This window comes from Thunnus maccoyii, chromosome 2, assembly GCF_910596095.1.
Source record: "Thunnus maccoyii chromosome 2, fThuMac1.1, whole genome shotgun sequence".
In the NCBI taxonomy this organism is placed as follows: domain Eukaryota; kingdom Metazoa; phylum Chordata; class Actinopteri; order Scombriformes; family Scombridae; genus Thunnus; species Thunnus maccoyii.
The window spans coordinates 4,156,283-4,169,833 of NC_056534.1; the positions used below are offsets into that span (position 1 = coordinate 4,156,283).

A 13,551-nucleotide genomic window follows, 5' to 3' on the forward strand; every position below is an offset into this window, starting at 1 on the left:
ATGTACCTGGTAAAACTTTCTGAGAATCTGTCCGTCAGATTTTTATATTTCTTGTGTATAAATTGAAATTTTGTCCTAATGGTGGTGCTAAGACACCCAAATAATTAGGAATCATCCTCTGGTGACCATGAATATCCACAATAAATTCAGTCTGACCAGTTGCTGTGGAGAGAAACCAACATCTCCAGCCTCGCCTTTAGGATAATAAACGTATGGATTAAAAAATGTGTTATGTGGAGATGATTTGTCAGATTGTTTCTCTCGTCTTTCTGCTGCCTTCAGTTGTCTGTCATGTGGAGGAAGGTTCTGGATTCAACACCAGCACAATACATCAGCTGAGGCCCAGGATGGAAAACCATCCAAGGAGAGGGAAGAGGGAGGCTCACTACGCCGGCATGTTCGGCCTGGCTCACCATGGGAGCCATTTTAGCACAATGCAGCCACACACCCGGCAGCGACGGCACGCCGCGGAGCCTCCATCACAAAACCCCCCTACACCGCCCGCCAGGCCTGCACCCCTGGACGAGGAGGTCTGGACACTGTATGGCCTTTTCCAGCTCAGCAATCACCTGGTCTGCAGTGACGGCGTCACTCCATCACCCAACACCTGTAACATCGACTGCAACAGTGAGCTTTGATTTCAGTTGTACTCATTTAAAATTCAGATCAACTGCTGCTTTTAAAGGAGCTGTGTGTAAAACTTTAATATCTTTAATGGCATTCATGTCCAGACTGAACGCAAAGAAAATTTTCGCCTGGAATTATTGGTGCAAATTTGACAGCTGTAGTGTTTCTGCTTCAATGCACTGATTCTACAGAAGTTAGCTGTAGCTAGCAACATATAATCACGTGTGTCTGCTGTGTGTTTATATTTCAGCCTAGAAACTCAACAGAAACTACAGTTCACTCTCCTGATCTTTTTCTCTCCTTATATTCATGTAGTACTCACTTTTAACTTGTGTGGATGCATCTTTGCCTAAATTTGTACCCCCCCTATGATGAGGTTTCCTAAGGCCATAAACTGAGGTCAAGTTAACCCAGGAAACTGTTTTCTTGTTTTCTATGCAGATTTGGCTGATGACAACATAAGTGATGACATTACCTGCCTGTTGAGGATCCTCACTGATCTTGTGTAAGTTCTTTTGAATGCAAAAGATGCACAGTGCAAGTATTCAGATCCTTTGCTGAAGTAAAGGCACCAATACAGTAATGTATAAATATTGCAATACAAGTAAAAGTCCTGCATGAAAAAATCCTACTACAGTAAAAGTACATAAGTATTATGAGCTTGATGTAGTTAAAGTATTGCAGTAAAAGTAGTGGTTTGGTCCCTCTGACTGATATATTATTATATATGACATCATTAGATTATTAATAGTGAAGCATCAGTGTTAGAGCAGCATGTTACTGTTGTAGCTGCTGGAGGTGGAGCTAGTTTACACTACTTTATATACAGTTAGCTAGTTTAGTCCAGTGGTTCCCTACCTAGGGGTCGGGCCCTCCAAAGGGTCAGCAGATAAATCTGAGGGGTCGTGAGATGATTAATGGGAGAGGAAAGAAGAAAAAACAAAGTTCTGATACACAAATCTGTTTTCAGTTTTTGGACTTTTTCTCTAATCTTTGATTTTTGCTGAAATATTGGATCATTTGAACATTTATTGAAATGAAAGCATGTGAGAAGTTTAGAGGGAAAAATCACTATTTGGTGGAGCTGTTAACAACTCATAGACATGTGAAATGTGACCCCGACTACACACTGCTTTATGTAAGACGTCAAAAGACAAAAAGGTTGGAAACCACTGGTTTCATCTTTAACAATGTGTTGCATTTTAAAAGCTTGTTATATTATCCATTGTGTCAAATCTTCATCTGAAAAGTAACTAAAGCTGTCAAATAAATGTAGTGGAGTAGAAAGTACAATATTTCCCTCTGAAATGTAGTGGAGTGGAAGTATAAAGTAGCATCACATGGAAATACTCAAGTAAAGTACAAGTACCTCAAAACTGTACTTAAGTACAGTACTCGAGTAATTGTACCTGATTACTTTCCACCACTGGAAGGGTCTGATGTAATATTACTGACCAGAGACAACATTCTCTTAGTCTACACAGTTTGAGAACTTGACTCAAGCGTTTGCACCAAGATCTTTGAACAGATACAGAACAGACAACTGTACCATGCAATGATTCCATACAGCTTAACACTCTGTATTAAAGATTGGAAAACTATTAACAGTGTGTTTGCCAACACACAGATTCTGTTATTATTTTTAACTGAGGAGTTTATTTCCACAGTGAGAATGGTTTCTCGGCGGCCCACTGGGAAGAGTTCAGAAGAATGTGAGTTTTGTCTTCACCTGTTTTTGAAAATGTAGTCTTCAAGTTGCATGTCGGCCACTGCCTTTAAAATCCAATAAATTATGAATTAATTGTAAATTAATTATAAAATCAATATAATCAGTTAAAAGTGCAGTTTGTAGAACTTAGTGGCATCTAACAGAACGGACTTGGCAGAAATGGAATATAACATTCATAAGTGTGTTTTCATTGGTGTATAATCCCATGACAACAAGAACTGTTGTGTTTACGTTACCTTAGAATGCGCCCCTTACATCTACATAGGGCCTTCCATTTTGCACCGCCATGTTTCTACAGTAGCCCAGCTCTCTAGTAGGTTCTAGAGAGGGCCTTTCATGTGTTTCGTGAGTTTTGCGGCCTCCGTCGGTTCTCCTACACACTTGAAAGGGTTGAGGTCAAGGGGCTGCAATCTGCAACCTGACCTCTAGATGCCACTAAATCCTGCACACTGGTCCTTTAACTTAACAGTTAAATGAAAGCTTCTGATAATTTTAATCTCCTCTGTTTGTTTCCAGGATCAGGATCATCTTCCAGGAGGAGTGTCGGGATAAGCAGTTCTCCATGTACTTCGCTGAGTGCACATAATCTAAATCTGCCATAAATATCAGTGGAAGGATTAAACTTCCAAGTGAGTGATTAATGGCAATAATAAAATTAAGTAAGTGAGTTGCACTTGTTGTTAATCATGTCTATAATAAACACAATCACAATGTGGCCTAATGAAGGAACTTTTTCCAAAATGCACAAGTCAGTAAAGATGATTGAAAGACTTTAAAGGGTCTTGTTATTATTAATGTGTTTTGTTATTGTGTCCGCAGCACATTTACAGTAAAGAATTTTAATTGTATGGTTGAGTCAGCAACACCTAACTTTACACCCAGTGTCCCATATTTACAGGTTTAAAAAGAGCCTGCGGCAAAATTCCCAATAACAAGTATGTCTTCTTTAACCTGTTGAGCCTGAACTCAAAGAAAAGCGCAGTGGTTTCTCAGTGACATGATGGATGTTCCATTAAAGTGTCTTTTAGACACGCAGCCATGACCTTTAAATCGCTCCATCAAAACATTCATGCTAATGGTTAATTAACAAGCACACGTGAGGTCATCAAATTGCATTAAAGTTGATTTAAAAAGCAAAATAAGTCAGATTTCTACAAAAGAATATCATAAAATATACAGTATAGTGATTTATTCTTCTGTTTTACAGCCTATATACAGTACTGCAGAGGTGGAAGAAGTATTCAGACACTTTACTTAGGTAAAAGTACCAATACAGTAATGTAAAAATATTCCTTTACTTGTAAAAGTCCTGCATGAAAAATCCTACTTATGTAAAAGTACATAAGTATTAGCAGCTTGATGTATTCGTAATTTGAAAGCTTGTTATATCATCCATTGTGTCAAATTGTCATCTGAAAAGTAACTAAAGCTGTCAAATAAATGTAGTTGAGTACAAAGTATTATATATTTATAACATACATTTATTGGTTTTTGGACACTAGAGGGCAGAAGAACAAGCTGACAGCACACAGACAGTTGCTTCTTAAACATCCAGTAGACACACAGAGACAACATAAGCATCACATTGAAGTTGTGTTAGTGTTCACCAGTATTGCCTCTTCTTTCAGTCTTGGTTTCGGCTCTTTGGCTGTTAAATGTTTCACTTTTCTTCACCAGCCAGTCTCTAACTCTGTCTGTCTGCTGTTTGGTGCTGGGCGGGTTGTGAAGAGTGGGTTTATCAGAGGAAATGAGGTTATGAGAGCAGAGACTGAACCATACAGTAAAAGTACCATGAAACCAAAACTATGATCTAAAAGAGGTTGAAAGTCTCTGTAGAGCTGCATATATGGATGATAATTAAATAAGTATAATTTACAGACAACAAAGTTAAAAAAAAACACCAAATATTGGAGTTATAAAGTCTTTTTACACTGCAGCATCAACACTAATCACACATAGCGACCGCTGGACTTGAGCTCCGGACACAACTTGGCCTCCAGATCTTCTATCTTTATCGACTCTGCGTCCTTGGAGCTGGAGAGGCTGGCGGCTCGGGTGATCTTGCTGAGCGTGTCCTCGTAGGGCGGAGGCAGGTAGACCATGACAAAGACCCCGTCCGATCCGTCTGAGCTGGTACTGGTGTGGCGCTCGACGTTCCTGGTCAGGGAGGAGAGGAACTCGGCGCTGCTCTCTGCGTCCTCCAGGTCCAGAGCGATGATGTTGGCCAGGTTCAGCTTGCTGCGGGAGCATCGGCGGTAGACCAGGCCCACCAGGAGAGCCAGCAGGAGGACGGAGACGATAGGGAGGACCACGTAGACCACCAGCTCTGGCTTTCTGTCCTCTCCCAGGTCATTCCAGTTGTAGCTCTGGAGATCAAAAACAAGGGTTGATTAAAAAGAAAAACCTTTATTTGACTCCTTATTAAAGAGCCAAATGTCACCATAATATACTGTATCATTGCTGTAAACTCTATATTAAGATAATTGTTGACTAGTTATGATGTTTTTGCTGTTAGCTGCTGATGTTTCAAGTACACTGTGGGTGTGGTAAAGTTCGCCTCCTAGTGTTATAATTTAGAAGTAAAAAGCTGATTAGTCAGCAGTTAGTGAAGGAAGGATGTTACCTACTGTTCGTTTGGCTCATGCAGCTTTTTTAACCGTTGATTTGGACCTTTGGAATATTTCCTTTGGATTACACTTGTGAAAATACTCCTTTGCATTATAATTTTGGTCTACAGAGGGATTTTACACATTCTTGCTGTGTAAAAGGATCATTCATGTCTGCTTGGAGAGACAAGTCAAACTATTCTTCTGACTCTGTGTGGATTTGTGAGCAACCCGTTAATGTGAGATGGATGCATGGTGGAATGTTAAGAAATTGAAACGCGATAAGACAACAACGAACTAAAAAGGCGACCAAGTGGCTCAAACTGAAATGATAAAAAACTGTCACTACACCCTACTAACCATTTATACATTAACGCTTTGGCCATCATTTCTATTTGTGATGACATTTTACTCACCAACTATAAAACTGAAAATATTAGAATGGAGTCTGGTTGACTGGGAGGGACATTAGAAGACAGATGATCACACAGGTTGAATGAAAATCCACAGTTTTATTACACTCACTTAGAAATGAAAACAAAGGCAAAGATTCAGCCCAGTCTACACTAACATACTGCAAACACGCTCTGAAACATAATCTCGTCTTTGCTTTAATACTTTGACTTAATACTGTGGCTTTAATACCTCTTGACTTTGTTGTTGAAGTTCTTTGAGAAACATAAGATGTAGTACAAAGTCAAGAGGTTGTGATATGAAGAACAAGAAATTAGCGAAGCTGTAAACAGAGCCGTGTTCTCGCACATGCTCAGTAGTGCCTGCCTTACACAGAACTACTCTCCAGAGACTGAAAACGTGATCACTGTTTTTAGTCTTTGGAGCCGTTTCTAAACTGCTAATGTGACCAAACTCTTCATGATGAAGGAACATGTCTCCCAGTGCAGCGGTGTGGCTCACTGACGTGTTTGTAATATTTTTTGGACAACAATGGAGGTCTACGGCACACAGGAATAAGATATATCAGGCTTTGGATACACACACAATACTTGTTAGTAGATCAGTTCATTGTTGATTTGGCTCCAAACATGAGATTTGTTGAAAAATATAGAAAATCACCAGCCTCATCCTTTAATAAGACATTTCTGTCCGCACACATATTGATATGTATATATAGACATATATATGTATATTTTTCCTTGCAATTTTTATATGATTTCTTCTTATATTTTCTTTGCATTGTAGACTTTGGCTGATATCCACATGACTGGATTGACATTTGAAGCCTGATATTAGCTTAAGATAAACTTTGGAATATATTTTTGCACAAAACAAGGACTGTGGATTTTGTCCCCCGTCATTTACATTGAAAGCACATTTGAAGGATCTTTTAATATCCAGTATGAACAGGAGGAATGATTACAGCGAGGAAAACCTCTTTCACTGTTCATATGGACACCTGACCAATATTCTTATCTAACATCCCTCAAGGGCCCTATTGTATAATGTAACCAACTTTCTATAATATTGGTAAATTTATAATGTATGTTTACAATTGTAAGAGCTCAATATCCTGTTCATTGACCTTTATTTATATGCATACTGGGAGAGGTTGCTGGTGACTTTTCCAGGGAAAAAGCAGATAGCCTTTATATGGATGGAGCTGTTTGTCTGTATGAATTTTGCCTGGTGAAGGTCTGAGGGTCAAAACGTCGTGTTATTAAAGTGAGTTCAGGTGACCAGTGTTCTGGATTCTTTGGTTTTCTTATCATTCAAGACAGTTTTGTTTCTCTGGACTCCACTAGTCTTTGATTTGCAGAAACCAGATTCAGAGTGAACCGAGTCACTGATCAGGCATTACAAACATCACAAAGTCTGTGTTTGATCCCGACAAGAAGCTGTGAGAAAACAACATTTGGCGGCGCTGCTTACGTCCGCTCGCAGTGTCCCAAATTCCCCCTGCCTCAGTTTTTCTAGCAATTAGTTAATGCTGCCTGGATGACCCAGCACCCTGCAGACTCCTCTACAGTACTGGACAGTTTTAATTCTCAATCCGTCTGAGTGTCCCCCGGCTGCTCTCGCATCAAACTAAAATCTGAGAGAGAGAGTGTGTGTGTGAGGCTTAAAAGACTCTGAAGCGACAAAGAGGAACACAGAGAGGGCTGTTGTTTTTTCATTTATTTCATTCATGCCAGATGAATTCAGACACTTTTATGTCTTTTCAAATTCTAGTATGTTTTGCCAGCTCTAAAATCTGCTGCACCTCACTCTTTCATCACTTTAAATAACAAAGTATTTATAAATCTAACACAGACACAGAGTAGACTTTCTGCAGACTGAATTTCACATGTTGGATCACTAAAAGTCTATTTTTTTGGCCCAAGATGTTTGCTAAATCCAGTAAATGGAGAGCTGTTGTAGATTTTAATTTGAGAGTGATATAATTACCTTTTTTATTCTATTTTCCACAGCAAAAAGTTCCACCAGATTGTGTTCAAACTATTTTAAATCACTTATATATCAAACAAATGTCAGTACAGTTTGTCAGCTTTAGATATCTACTGTGACCCTCAATTGCATTTTTAGTGACCTCAAGTGGTCCAGAGTCAAAGGTTGAGAAACTCTAGTTCTAGTTCTAGAGTCTCTAGTGCAATAATTAGTGCAGGTGGCTGATTTAACTAATAATACAACAGTCTTTACGTCTTCAACCCTGCAGCACAGGTAGATTCATCATTATTAATGCATGTTGCATGGATAAAAAAATATTATTTATGTTGATATTTTATTATTAAACATTATTTTAAGTCACAGGATGTTATTATAAGATCCAAAGGCTTTTGAACATAAAGTATCAGATATTTTAGGCTGAATTTTAAGAAAGGTAGAGGAGTTCAGGGTCATTTTGGTTCATTTTTCCTTACTTTGTTTTGCACCTTTTAAACGATTCTTACTCCACATACATTATATCTTTATTTTAAGCATAAACTAAGCTCTAAATTTAAGTTAGCATTTGTCCATTTAAAGCTTGAAACCCAAAGTATGAAGCTAAAAATATGCTAATCTTTAGTGATAATTACGTAAAATATTATTATATAATACATATTAACAGTTCAAGGTCGTAAAAAGAATTGTTTCACTATTTACACATGCAGAAAAATGTAGGAAATAAAGCTACAATCTATTTACAGGTAGGTGATTTAATCCCAACTCAGTTTTGTGCCTTTTTTTTAAAAAAAAGGAAGTATATGTATGACACTTTAAATACTAATAATTCACAGTTTTTTCTGCCCAACATCAACACTTTCAACTGATTTTCTCAGCTTGTCTCCACATGATATATAAATAAAATTATGTTACTATAAATAAAACATCCTCTGCATATTCGCTGATGAATAGAAAGAACATCTAAAAATATTTTACATTTGATTCAGTGGTGCAGCTTCAGTGGTTTGACTCAGTAGCTTCAGTTAAACCCTGAAACGAGCAGAAACACAACGTGAAATGGAATTTACTGTCATTTTTAAACATGTGGGGAGATTTTAAGGTAAAGGTTTATGTCTGTCAGAGTGAGCACAGTGCAGAACTACAACTTGACACACCTGCTTCTCCTGTGTTGAAGGTGATCCTGTCACCCAGTCGTACGACCCTCTGCCAGCTGGTCCAAACCTCATCCAGCTGCTCTCCAGTAGCACCCGCATGCTCAGGTGACGGTGGTAGGTTGGACGGACGGGTAGAGAAATATGTGTAAAGATGGTAGATGGTGATCAGCTAAAGCATCCAGTTGTTAGTCCAGGAGTTTCAGGAGTAAACAGAGCAGGGAGGCTGGTGGTTGGGGCGGGTGGGGGGGGGGGGGGGGGGGGGGGGGGGGGGGGGAGCCCAGGGTGAGATGGGTGGGGTTGCTCCCAGAGGTGGGCAGCGAGGGTGGTGGGAGGGGCCAGCAGCTAAGCAGCTGCTCACATGCACACACATGCAGCAGAGCAACATGATTCAGGCCAATGATGGGATTTAGAGCTATGCAGCTGGCCTATATCATAGGAGAGAGTGTGTGTGCATGTATATAGTATGTGTGTGTGTTTGTGTGTGTAAGTGTGTGCGTCCAGTTTGTGTGCCAGTGAAGCTTGGTGACAGAAAAAGGCGTGACTCCTCTCCAGATCAAATCTCAAGCACGTGGAACACACTTGAGGAAAAAAAAAACACACTGATAGTAAAATTACACAGCTGTTGCATTCCTGTATGTGTGTGTATATGTGTACTTGTATTCAGGTGACATATACAATACCTGTTTATATATCACATATCTGTATTTTAGCAAGTCCCCATAATGTAAATCATTAAATTTTAGGGTGAAGAATTTAAAGGATAAGGCTGGAGATTCTCTATATTTTTCTTATTGTCAACAAATCTTCAATAAAACCAACAATGAACTGATCTACTAACGAGTTTTGTGTGTGTATCAAAGCCTGATATATCTTATTCCTCTGTGCCGTAGACCTCCTCTGTTGTCCAAAAACGATTAAAAACACATCAATGAGCCACACCGCTGCACTGGGTGACATGTTCCTTCATCATGAAGAGTTTGGTCATGTTAGTTTGTTTAGAAACGGCTCCAAAGACTAAAAACAGTGATCACGTTTTCAGTCTCCAGAGAGTAGTTCTGTGTAACGCGGTTCTGTCTACAGCTTAACTAGCTTGTTGTGCTACATATCACAATCTCTTGACTTTGTTCTTTACAACGTAGTACAAAATAAGAGATTGTGATATGTAGCACAACAAGCTAGCTTACTTGTTAGTAGATCAGTTCATTGTCGGTTTGGCTTTGCGCATGAAATTTGAACAGGAGGAGAATGACTCTGCTCCCCCAGAACTCTGCAACTCCTGGGATTGGCCAGGATGCACCTTCTGGGCGGGCAGACCGAAAGTTTAAAACCGTGTCTTATCTGAGACTCTATGCTGTTTTTAAGCCACTGCTTTTGGGCTGGTTGCTGAATGCTGGTTTCTTCTTGATTTTGTCTTTGTCTTCTTGCTTTCTGCCATTTCAGTGTAAAGCTTGCGTTTTGCTAGTTTGAAGTTGTGATTCAGAACAATAGGAGGTGAAACCTCAAAAGTCTAGAGTCATAAGTTAAGGATCAAGCCTAGGGGAGCATGACAGCATAATCCAGGAGCTCTCTTCCAATGGGAACTTTTCATGTCCAGACTGGCTGACTCACTCATCATTACAAGATCCAGACTCCAGCTCCTCATCCCAGCACATCGGACTCCATTCTCCACAAGAAGCCGCCCCAGGGAGCAAGCAATTATACAAAACCTTCATCAACTTGCTTAAACCCTGGTGCTTTCATGATTTGTAATTTCAATTGGTAATTCAGAACTAAGCTGTCGTACCATTGATTTGACTTACTGCTGCTCAGGTAACAGTCATTGTATCTGTTTATCAGGTCTCTCATACCAGCTACCCAATAGATAACTCTACATCATGCATTTCAATCATTCACTAGCCATAACCTTGTGCACTAGTTTCCCTTTCCCTCTTGTGTCTTGTCTGTAAAATGTTGTAGTGTTTAGTACTTGTAGTTGTAGTATTAGTAATCAATGTGTACGTAAATAAAATGGACTTGTTTGTGTTTTCTTGTGCTTGCATCTCAGTCACTTAACCTTAAAAGACCTAAACCCTTGCAAAATCATAATTAAGATTAATAACAATCATAATTCTAATCGACCTCTCTTGTGTGGCCAACAAGGAGGACTATTTCCCTATTATTATATCTACTCTAATATGAGTTATGTCGCTGGACAAATAATTTCATGTTAGAGTTGTGCACAATAATAATTCATAATTCCCCCAGAATTCCTACAGAAGCAAAGTCCCTCCTCTTCTGCTGTCTCCCACGGGACCATGAGGACGTTCCAGGGGGTCTTCAGCAAAAAGGGGAATAATTTATTTACACTATAATTCCATCCATAAGTAATACAATGACAGAATGTATGACTATTTTGTTCATGGGTTTCACACATTTTCTGTAATAAAACATCTAAAAGCAAAAATCAGATTTAGGGGTCCTTGATGTGAAAAAAGTTTGAGAACCACTTCTTTAAAGCACTTCAATGTCAAGCTGCGGTAGCTGCTCGGTTGTAATTGTCCATCGAGCGTCTCCCGTGTCGTCACCATTACAATATATATGAAACTGCCAGGTTTGCACGGCAGCGCCAGACGGGCCTGATGATGTGAAACATCTGCTGGACTGAGTGTGTATGTGTGTGTGTGTGTGTGTGTGTGTACCAGGTATTCCTCATGTTGTGGGGACATAAATCTGTTTACACAGTCAAATATGGTGACTCGCCTTCCTTTTAAGGACAAAAAGCGAGTCCCCATAATATAAATCATTAATTTTAGGGTGAAGACTTGATTTAAAGTAAAGGTAAGTTTGGGTGTAAGGTAAGTCTCCAGAAAATGAAAGTGACAGAAACCTGACTGTGTGTGTGTGTGTGTGTGTGTGTGTGTGTGTGTTAAACCTAAAACCTAAAGCAGCAGATCTGTGAGATACACACACAAGCACACCAGTCAGCTGGAGACACTGGTGTTATCAGCGGCTGGCGTGCAGCCTCCTTACATTAATCCTCATTGAAATATTACATGAGAGAGAAAATACCTGAAAATGTGTTTTGATTAAATAATCTATAGGATAGATTAAGCACGGGATTTATCCGCACGTTCCATTGTCTATTAAATGCCTCGGTGTTAGGAAGGTCAGGTCATCGCTGTCAGTGTCAGGGTGCAAATCATTTTTGATCTGTGGAAAAAGATTCATAAGAATCAGGAGGATGCTTGTTTTTAAAATCCTAATTTTATATTCTTATAAAAAAAAACAAACTGTTCTTACAGTTTTATATTATTATATTCTTTCATATTACTAGTAATTAAAAATTGTATCCACTTTTCAAAGTACAAAGAACACAATATAACACCACACACAACTGGACAAAATAATCTAAAAGCTCTCAAGGTCCATTTACTAGCTTTTCACATTCTTCATCAGCAGGTGGAGTTCGCTCAGTTGTCATGGAGATGATGATGATGATGACAACTAAACCATCTCCGTGACAAAAGGGTCAAACTCTGTTCACTGGCGAAGAATGTCAGATGTGGTTGGAAAGCCCAGGAAAAAAAAGCTAGTAAGTGGACCTTGAATAAACATCCTGAATGAAATGTCTTTTTTTTCCCAAAGAGGCCACATGTTGTATCGTCACAAAATAACTGTAACTCAAGGTTTACTTACTAGCTTTTGTGGAGCTTTCAAGCACATCTCATGGTCTTCATCAGCACATAGAGTCTTCCCAGTTGTCATCACACGACCCAAATATGGACTGTAATAGCAGGTGGTTGTATCTGGGAGTGTGGAAATAACAACTCATAATTTCCTTTAGGAATAAAAATAATATTTGACCAGTGGTGGAAAGTAACTAAATACATTTACTTAAGTCTAGTTTTGAGGTACTCAACTTGAGTATTTCCATGTGATACTACTTTATACTTCCACTTCACTACATTTCAGAGGGAAATATTGTACTTTCTACTCCACTACAAACCACTACTTTTACTGCAATACTTTAACTACATCAAGCTCATAATACTTATGTACTTTTACTGTAGTAGGATTTTTTTCATGCAGGACTTTTACCTGAAACAGAGTATTTTTTATTGTATTGGTACTTTTATTTAAGTAAAGGATCTGAATATTTATGTATTATTATAAATATATTTAGTCAGTATCAGCAGAGAAAACTTCCACAGCCTTCATGGGATGTCACATAGAAGCTTAAGAAGCCTGATAGAGTCTGTTACAGTCACGAAACACAGCCGGAGCTGAAGTCTGATTTTCCAGCCAGATTTGCAAATCAGCAGAATCTTAACTCACTCTGGCCTAAATCCTCAACACGCCTTCAATCAGAGGATTTAAAGAAGCCATAAAGCTCTGACTGCTGATGGAGAGATGAGGACGGCTGTCACACTGCACACACACACACACACACACACACACACACACACACACACACACCCTCACACTATTGATGTTAATTGATGTCTAAGCACGCCTTATTTGTGACATGTTGCATGTTGGATGTCAGTAAGGCTCTATTTACACTGCAACTGACTCAACCAAACATCCAATGTTTTTCCTCACTTTTGACCCTGCTCTGTTTTCAGTCTGACTTTTTTATTCAAGATTTGGGACACTTCTGTATGTCCTCCAGTGGTTAACTAACTGGGTTTAATTACGCTGAATGACAGACTTTGGCTGATATAATCCATTATGAAGTTCCAAGTCAGATAGATTGAAACTTGCAAAAAAATCACAGTTTCCCAGTCATAATTATGACTTTGAGGATGATGTTGACACTTTTACAAGTTGGAAACTCATAATCAGTGATGGAAGAAGTATTCAGATCCTTTACTTAAATAAAAGTACTACAGTAAAAGTACATAAATATTATGAGCTTGATGTAGTTAAAGTATTGCAGTAAAAGTGCATAAGTATTATGAGCTTGATGTAGTTAAAGTATTGCAGTAAAAGTACATAAGTATTATGAGCTTGATGTAGTTAAAGTATTGCAGTAAAAGTACATAAGTATTATGAG

At 38.9% G+C, this 13,551-nt stretch overlaps 1 protein-coding gene across 1 annotated transcript; it reads right to left on the reverse strand.

Moving 5' to 3' along the window:
• Positions 1-3,869: 3,869 nt before the first annotated feature.
• LOC121886275 (small integral membrane protein 28-like) lies at positions 3,870-8,730 on the reverse strand. The gene is made up of 2 exons (XM_042396271.1): positions 8,517-8,730; positions 3,870-4,722 (listed from the first exon to the last, which is right to left on the reverse strand). The coding sequence occupies exons 1-2, from the start codon at positions 8,613-8,615 to the stop codon at positions 4,306-4,308; spliced, it is 516 nt and encodes a 171-aa protein (XP_042252205.1). The 5' UTR covers positions 8,616-8,730; the 3' UTR covers positions 3,870-4,305.
• Between the last annotated feature and the right edge of the window lie 4,821 nt (positions 8,731-13,551).

Coding starts and splice junctions, on each gene's coding strand:
- LOC121886275 (XM_042396271.1), bottom strand. CDS start 8,615: ATGCGGGTGCTACTGGAGAGCAGCTGGATGAGGTTTGGACCAGCTGGC. Junction 4,723..8,516: donor CTTCAACACAGGAGAAGCAG/GTGTGTCAAGTT, acceptor TTTGATCTCCAG/AGCTACAACTGGAATGACCT.